At 37.4% G+C, this 9,623-nt stretch overlaps 1 protein-coding gene across 2 annotated transcripts in view; it reads left to right on the top strand.

Annotated features, from left to right (window-relative positions):
- The window catches only part of LOC103379829 (ethanolamine kinase 2), a 20,486-nt gene extending 11,331 nt beyond the window's left edge, over positions 1–9,155 (top strand). For both annotated transcript variants that reach the window (XM_008311520.2, XM_008311518.2), the window contains 2 exons: positions 1,263–1,336; positions 6,465–9,155. In XM_008311520.2, the coding sequence (XP_008309742.1) occupies positions 1,263–1,336; positions 6,465–6,534 (144 nt within the window). In that variant the 3' untranslated portion in view covers positions 6,535–9,155. The remainder of the gene's footprint in view (positions 1–1,262; positions 1,337–6,464) is intronic.
- The last annotated feature ends 468 nt before the right edge of the window (positions 9,156–9,623 follow it).

The raw sequence follows: 9,623 nt of genomic DNA, 5'->3' as shown, positions 1-9,623 counted from the left end.
TCTCTCATGTTCTTTTTTTTTCTCAATGGCTCCCTGTCACTGACTGTCTCTGCTTAGCGTTAGACTAATGCTCTCTTAATGGAGAGCAGTTATTAATCATAATGGAAACACACTCCATCTCACTCTCCGACTAAAGACAGAGATTAGAGATGAAAATCTGCCAGGGAGGGAAAAAGGCCAAGGAGAAACCGCACATTGCTCTTCAAGTATTTCATTCCACCCTTTATTTGATTATCAAATAAAAATGTAATTATATCACTGGGCCACAGAATAGAGGCCTGTCTGGATCTTATTAGGACTCCCTATTAGTGGTCTTACCATGAAGATTTACAATAAGGGTGGAGAACAACAGAAATTTATGGAGGCATGGAAGTCCGCAAGCTTAAGTGAGCAAAGCCATTAAGGAGGGAACCATTCAATTCAGAGGTTTGTCATTTTGACTGAGCGTGCAACTGGCATGAGGCTGCAGCAGCAGCAGCAGCGACGGCTATGGGAGCTGTTACATCATGACAAGCGGAGGTCAGCGGAGAGCTGCAGTACATTTCTGCTCCATGGCAAATGTTGCTGTACATAAAAGCAAAACAAATTGCATAACAGAGCGCATATGATGTTGAACCAGAAACCACAGGTTCATCTGGCTCCATCAATATTGTAAAGTTTATATAATAACAATCTGAACTAGAGTCATACCACAGCCTCATCCAGAACTAGAGGATCAGTGAAGCCCATGAAACAGTGAAAATTAACCTTTAATTGACACTAATTATCATCATTTAAAAAGAAAATTTATTGACACTAATTATCATCATTTAAAAAAAAAAAAATTATCAATCTCCTATGGTAAATTATGAACCCCTGTGTACGGTCCATGGATGGATAGTCATCACTCATGTTACTCAATATGAATGTGATTAAAGTTGCTGGCTGCAGTTAACCTGACCAGAACCTGATGTCTGTGAACCAAACTAAAAGTATCAACCTGACAAAAAATACTTTAACTAATCACTTCTGTGGGGTAGAAGTCAGTTAACTTCTACCCCACAGAAGTGATATCTTATTTTAATTCGTTCCCCCCGTCGCTCACTGAGTTTTAATAATCATACAATGTAGATTATGAACATGTTTATTTCTGAAATAACGCATTACATGTAAATTATGTTGTGTTGTTGTCTTTCTTTCTTACACCAGACTCACACATGCCTCTTCAGCTATTACTTTTTAACAGGCAACTAATTAACTTGGTTTTTAATGGTCATCCTCAGGCCTCCAACCTGTTCTGGGGACTCTGGGCCATCCTGCAGTCCCACTACTCCTCTATTGACTTTGACTTCCAAAGGTTTGTACTTATACTTGTGCTCGATGGGTGTTTAAATACTTTGTTTACTTTTGATTACTGCACAAAATAAACAGCAACAAATTATTAAAACACAGATTACCATCCTTCTGACATTACCTACCACCCCCCATAATGTTTTCATAGAGAAACAGTGAAAGCACAATGAAAATGTCCACCTCACTGTTCTACCTCACTGGACCACCTTGTTGCAAATGTAAGACAGATTGTTGAAGTTGTTGTGGTTGACCTACCGGTTTTTATTAGAAGGTTTGGACAAAAACCATTATCATTAGAATTATTGGGGGATTAGATGGCAGAGAAACTGCAACAGAAGACTGGGAACCTGAGCTCAGACTGTGGAAACGTTTCATTTTTTCCCCCTGGTCGTGCGTCGAGACTTTGTGTATCCGAAATTTGGCATCGAACAAGCAGTAAAAGTACTACTAAATGCAGACACAATATTTACACATGAAATTCTCTGCTTTTCCTCACTCTTGAACCACACAGGATGAACAAGATGAAAGGCTGACGTCTCTCCAAAATTAATTTCCTTTATTACGAAGAGTATTATCTTAAAACACATGGACACAGGAGACATTCCTGACTTCCAAACGCAACCAGACAATAAAGTTCAGAAGGCCAAAAGTTTCTCCCCCACCCCTCCCCCCCATCGTTACTGCATGCCCTGCACCCGCCACAGTTGTGATCGTGATCCTAATCACTATTGACATACAGCACCCTCCCCTCTGTGTGGCTTTCTCTGCCTACTTGCTAGATCAGCGACAGGGCCCCTACCTCATTTCAATCTGGACCCCGGAGGAAATGTGATCCAGAGGGGTGCCGAGGCACAGAGGCGCTATTGTTCCTGTGCCGTCGTAGCTCCCTTACATATACGTCTCTCATCCCTGGCCGGGCTACATACGCCTTCTAGACGTCTGCTTCTTTAAGCTGCTGGATGAGGTTGTCCTAAAGTGCATACAGAGAGTCAGGTTACGCTCCTTTAACTGGAGGGTTAAAGTCAAATCAGCACTGAGTAACGATGAGGAACCAGACCAGGCCTGGAGTCTGAAGGTTGCCCTGCAAAATACCCCCTCATAATCACATGCTTTATGTTATTCAAACAAACAGCGACTCCACTCTGGTGAGGTTTTGTCCTTGGGATGCATGATCACTAGTAAATAAAATGACAAAACCAAAGACCCTGTGCAAATGATGATTCTCCGATCAGGCTGACTAACACACCAAACACAACGGCCTAAATTGCTTAACTTACTTCAATTTCTTGGTTCAATGAGGTTGAACTCCAGTACAATCGACTGAAGACTTTCCAAAGTTGTCGGTCTAATTTTACTACTAAGTCTACCTGGATACAACATGATGTCTATGTTGAAATGTCTGATCTTCAAAGTCTATGAATTACACAATATTCAGTGCTACACATTTTTTCATTGTAACATATCATAACTTCTCCTAATTAGTATTAATCCTGAAATCAATATCATAAATTAAAATAAATGGATCCATTAACTGACCAATAGGCTACGAATTTACACAAACTTCACCGTTTTGGTTGATTCACCTGCTCTGTGGTGTCAAACTGAAAATACTGTTGACCTCAAGCACTGCTAATTTCATACAAAGTCAATAGTTATGAACTAAATAAATGTGTTAAAATTAGGAAAGTATCTTGTAGTGCAGTACAAATCATGCAGTACAATAGTCACATCTATGTACGTATGTACTGCATGTTTTTGCCTACTTTATTGCTGTATTTTTATTTTCCTTATCGTGAGAGAGAAAACACACATCACTGCTGTCTAATGCTTTTGTGACAAACAAATTCTATTGAGGAAAGAGATAATTAGCTTGAGTTAAACCCTGTGTGTGTGTGTGTGTGTGTGTGTGTGTGTGTGTGTGTGGTTTTCCTCCCACTGTTATCCCCCTGAGCCAAATCTACGCCGACTTCCCAACAAGTGACAGGCGTCGCCCAGGCCTTGTGCTTTAACCAGGGCCAGATGTAGATGTGACAATAGGGAGCCACAAGGGGAATGCTAACCCGCCCTCCCTCCGCCGTCCGTATTTACTTTTCTTCTTATATGATTTTATTCATGTGTTGAAAGTGTCTGCGAGTCAGTGGTTTAGATTTGTGGACGTGTTGGCAAGGAGAGCCGTCATTTGACAAAGACATTATTATGAGGAAATGAAGGAGGAGGAGGAGGCCCACTGTTTGGAATAGCCTGGCTGCAAAATTGGGGGAATTGTGCACAAAAGCACATTATGAAATGGAATACCTGCTTTGGAGGGGAGTTCATTTTCCCCCGCTCCTGCTAAATAGAAAAACATCTCAGTTTCATCTCAAATGATGATAAATGTGAAGCGAGTAAGTTTGAGGTGTCGTCTTTAATAAAAGTAGGGATAAAGTGATCGTCTATGAAGCTCCCTTCAAACTGTCACTTTAAACTCAGTTACAATGTAACTGGTGAATGGAGCGGTTATTAAATAACTCTTACTTTTAAAGTTTGAAATAAATGTGCTGACACTTTAACTTGCTCATTCATTGTCAACAGTTTTAACCTGTTATGGCTGAGAGGGGATGTTGGAGTCAAACCTAAAAGTAAAACCTTAACCTTAATCACTGCTTTGGGTCAAATATTATTATTGGTATTTTTGTGGTACAGATTTTAAACAAGTACCAATTAATAGGCAAAACATAGTTAAAGTAAGACAGTACTTTCCATATGCTACCTCACATTAATCCATCATTTTCACACTTTAGACAAATCAATTATTTTTTCTGTAATTATCACCAGTGACTGAAAATTAAAAATCAGTCACAGCCCGTGAAAATAAATTCTCTATTTGATGACACTGACAATGGGAGCCAGATTAGGAACAGAATAGGAAATACTGTTATTAAATTACAGAAGGTCACCTTCCACTTAGAAAGTCAAAGTTTGTAATCAGCTTTGTGACCCTGACCAACGCACTTCATTTTAAAACTGTCTGTCAATTCTAAACCTAGACAAATGTGGAAATTAAATTAAGGAGGGGCATTAAAACAGTTTTGAATGAATTGTTGGATTTTAAATTTTAGGTGAAGGAACCAGCTGAAAATTATTCTTTCTAAAAAAAATTATTAAATTTTCATACGTCACATTTCTTTTGTTTAATGAATACCATTCTGCACATGTTCAAATAAAAGTGTGCATCTGCCTGCTTGCATTTTACGTTGTGCGGTGTTACATGAAAGCTGAAATTAGAGAATAAGTTTGGATTTCTTAGGTAAGCCTAGTCAAAATAATAAAAGCCAAACGATTTTAAAAATAAATTAATCAACATTTACTTGATTAATTGTTGCAGCAGTAAGGATAAAGCAGTAAGGATAAAGTTAAATCTTTATGAAGACTGACAGCGGGGGACAAACTTGTATTGACGTCTTTAAAAGACATGTTTTATTCAGTTTATTTTACTATTATAGTGACTTATAATTAGCGGACACTCAATCAGAGGAGTCAGCTGAAAACGTTCAAAAACAGGTGATTCTTTTTGTCCAGTCGGAAGGCGAAACGTTCTGTTCAATTATCTAAGTAAATGTGTGAACTGTCAATCATCCTCCGAAACACATGGTTTACTTGAAACTACGTTCGTCCAAAGAAAGCTTCTGTGTGGCTTTGCCAAACCACAATGAGAGAAGTGAAAATTGCATGCTAGTTCTGCTAGGCTGCCATCAGGGATTTCTTTTCCCCCAAAATTTTCCTTAACATCAGTTTTATTAAAAAAAAAAAAGTCCAGGACTCTGCTGGAGTGAGACTTGAACTAAACCATCAGCACACTGCGCGAGTGTATTCTGTAACAAATGACCTACAATAAGTAAAGTACATTAAGTGCAAGAAAATAGAACTCCCAAGAAACATTGCAAAGAGCAGACAACAGAAGGCCGAGTCAACCACAATAATTAGAGAGTAGTTTTACACAGAGGTACAGGCGGTGGAATATAAGTAAGTAAAAGGTACGTCTCTGAATCATATTTTTGTCTCACTGAGCCATAAGTGAGAGAAAAAGCAATTCTGAATTGAGGAGTTCATTGAAAGCACTGATTAAAGGACAAACTCCCCACCTTGTCTGGGTTTTTAAAGCTTTTTCAAAGTTCACTTCATTTCAAAGGGTGAAGTATAATGGCCAAGGGCAGCAGTACACTCACACATCAGATTTATTGAAGGATTGATAATATGGTAGAGAGAAACACACAAAAATCACTTTTGTCCCAGATCAGCCCTAAAATGTGGCGCAGCTCTCGTGCACAGGGTTTTATTTCAAGGCGAGACAACTGCGTGCAGGAATAAACACCAGTGGCTGTTTTGAACACTTATTTTAAGCAATTATTTCATATTCAAGATATAAAAAACACTAAGCAAGAGTTTTATTTCTACTAAATGTGATTAAATCTAAAAGAAAGTAAATACATTTGCTAACATTTTCCTTAAGCTTACGGTTAGAGACATTATATTAAATATGATATGGAATAATTAACCAGTTTTGTACATTTTCAGAACAACTAATACAATGTCAAAGTACTCCATTTAAACATTTTTAAATCAGTCATTTGAATAGATATTTTTACAAAAATCTACCTGTATACAGTATGTGTCATATTGATGTATATATAATATAAATACATTTTATATTTATTATAAGATAGAATATCTGCATTTTGGATGTAATATAATGATATACAATGATAATGATATAATTCAGAAATCTGGAGTTGCATTCCATTCCATTAATGAAAAAAGGCTATCCTATTAATTAGACAAAATGTTAATTGCAGAAAAATCCCATCGTTTTCTGCCATTTAGTAACAGGTGAGAGTGGATGTAGATCCAGGATAAAACATATTTAACTTATCTGGGAATTTTTTATTGCCATCAACTGAAAGAGATTTAAAACAAGAATGAATCAAATTTGAATTTGATAATGATAATTTGTATGATAATTTATCAGATTGTAATAAAAACCACCATACAATAAAAAAAAACATATTTAAACAAAATGTCACTGGCTTATATTTCTGCGTGACAACCTGTCTTCGATTCTAACCATGTTCTTCTTTTTCTTCCTCACTTCCCAGATACGCCTTGGCCAGACTGAGCTACTACTTTGAAAAGAAGGAGGAATATTTTGGACTGACAATGATCTAGAAACTACACCACACCACACCACCACAACCCAACTACATATAAGGACAAACATTCACCTTCACTGACATTGTTCCTGTCTAGTGGAACAATTCTAGTTAGAACAATTCTGAGGTCCTGACTGGCTCCTCATTGTTTGTTCCACAGTGTTGCATGTGATAATGTGTTTTGCTATGATTGTGATTTTTTAAATACTTGTTTTACCACAGTCAAAAGAACTATTTTGGTTAATGAGAACAAGCTTATGCCAGAAACGCATTAATTGTCCCCACATGGCCGGGTCACACGAAGCCACACCAACTGAGTGTGATCATAACAATTATTTACAACCTTGAAAAAACTTCTGACAGAAGAGAAGACAACATTTCAGTTTTCTTTCTTTCTGCTGTTCTAAGTATAGAGCAATAGACACTCTTCTGCTGTGTGTTTATTTGGTTTTGAAATAGTAAGTCAGTTGTTATGATTTAAAAATGTGTCGGTTTCTAATAACTTAAACTTGTTAACAACAACAACAACAGGACAACAAAATTGGACAAACCCGTGGTCCCTGTTGAAACTAATTACCAATCTGTGTAATCTTCCCACTGTAGCACAAATGTTGAAATAAAAATATCTTTGCGCCCCCTTATGGTGGTCTTATACTCTCCTTTGAGAAGAACTTTTACCCTAATCCAGTGTCATGTATCCAAAACAAATGTGGTCTCTCAGTCCAATAATGAACAAGAGACATTAGCAAACACCACTGAAGTTGGGACAAAAACTCTACTGAATCTTATACACTTATACTGAAAAGTCTTTTGCGTGTGTCACAGGCATAAACATCTTCAGCGTAAAAGAGGCTAAGCAGCGATTGAAGCACAGTTAATACGTGCGCCACAAAAAATACTAATATCATTCAACCACAGAGCTTTAAATCTTTCTCAATGAGAATGTTAAAATATATGTTATCTTACCTGTAATCATTGTGACGCGTTAAGCCGAGAGCTCCCCCTTCCGGCCTGTTCAGCCATAACTAATCGAGCAAGAATCAAGACTTAACAGGCAGATCGCTGATCTACCCTACGCAGTACTGTAGCAGATGTCAATGTTGTAACTATGACTTTACAGCGTCAAGCGTTAAGAGTTTTATATTTAAACAAAACAGTTTACCTGTAAACATTTTAAATTTAATTAATAGTCAGTTCCACCTAAAACAAATATTTAGAAAGACGGAGGAATTTGTTAGAATAGATATGTATGAAGAAATGACTGAACACTGGAACAAAGTGCTGCATTTTATTCATCCCCCCCCCCCCCCCCCCCCCCCCCCATTACAGCTTTCACACCTTTACTTTGCACAATGTCACACATTCATTGCCACTAAAGCAATTCCACTGATTTCAACAATAACTCCTTCATGTATTGTTAAACAGTGGCAACAAATGTTGAGAAGTTTAAAGCCTTGACACTGTAAAAAGAAGTTGACAAAGTACTTCTGCTCCTGAAGCCAAAGCATCAAGTGATGGTTTAATTATAAAAAAATCTTTATCGGTATTATCTAAGTTCAAATGGTTGAGGCAATATTCCTGCAAGGTTGTTGGGTTTATCTGTAACCTGGTATTTCAATTTTAACCTGATTAAAGTGTTGTACCATGGTTTTATGTCTCGTCACCTAAACAAAAGCATTAGACTGTGTAAAATGAATGTAGCATGCTTAGAAATGTTGGAACAATGTTTACTCCTCAGTTTCTCCACTGTCTCTAATGCCTTTGTCTGTGAGAAAAGCACAAAGAGGAATGTGATTGTAAAATCTGTATAGAAAGGACGACGACAGGTCAAACAAGAGGGGCACTGCCGACAGTGGCGTTTTTTTTTTTTTTTTATTTCTTCATGGCCGTGTGCAGTTCCACTCATCAAGGCTACAGCCATGTCTTCTAGTCAAACAATCCAACTGCTTTCAAACAGGCATTTTTTTTGTTAAACATATAATATTTAATTAGCAACTAATGCACTTACAACGACAAGGCCTTTTTCTCAGAAAGAAAAAGATTGGCCTTTTGTCCGTTGCCTATTTTCCTGAGTGAGAGCTGCAGACTTCCTTTTCATTTCAAGCTGCGTTAAAAAAAACGTATAAAGTATAGTCCCTTATGCTCTGTTTCAAAGACAGAAACACAGACAGACCCGAAGCAGCTCCATTCAATCGGCTCTTTGTATAATTTCCTTTTATTAGTGTTCTCTTTACCATTTTAGTAATTTTCCATGGCCTCTCAACATTGACGACCCTATAGATTTTAATAAATATCACCCACAATTAACAGTTATAAAAACGTTTTAGTAGCTAAACTGTGCAACAATAAGGCATTGACAAAATGGCTGATGTAAGGCTGTCTTCATTAAAACAAATATTTTTCATTGTCGTTTCTGTCTATCTATCTATCTATCTATCTATCTATCTATCTATCTATCTATCTATCTATCTATCTATCTATTCATCCAGGACTGTCCTTCATGTTAACCTGACCTTTGTGCTCCTAGCATGCAGCTAGCATCTGTGGTGTTGATTGAAATTTGTAAGCATCTATTGGACAGATAACAAAGGAGACATTTTTTTCCTTCTCCTTTTCTCAATAAATATTTTTCATGTACTTTTTCCTCAGGACGGCTTGTAATCACTTTCATAATCCCAGTGTATGCGTGTACGAGAAATAGTGACGTACTATCACTCATATCTGCATCCCTGCAGCCATTTTCCGGTGAAGACCATCTAGTGATGTGGCTACAGTTGAATCAGATGTGTGTTGAATGTTAATGGATCAGGTCTGCCAGAAGAACAGAAGGGAACCTCAATTAAAACAAAACCACTACAATTTCTATTCATTTCAGATGAGAAACACTCCTGACCTCAGCAGACCCAATTAAACTTTTCCATTGACTTTTTTTTTTTTGACTCCACATGTTCAAACTTGTGCAACACTGAAATGCATTAAATCCAGGCGTTTATACTTAACCTGTGAAATCCCTAAGACTCCACTTTTAGTGAAACAGCATCAACATGACAGACACGGGTCAATTATTCCCCCTTTTTAATGATTACGAATCACAGCCTATTAATT

This window comes from Cynoglossus semilaevis, chromosome 6 (assembly GCF_000523025.1).
Source record: "Cynoglossus semilaevis isolate Cse_v1.0 chromosome 6, Cse_v1.0, whole genome shotgun sequence".
NCBI lineage: Eukaryota > Metazoa > Chordata > Actinopteri > Pleuronectiformes > Cynoglossidae > Cynoglossus > Cynoglossus semilaevis.
Note: the sequence above shows the minus strand (reverse complement) of the source record. Positions and strands in the feature narration are given on the sequence as shown.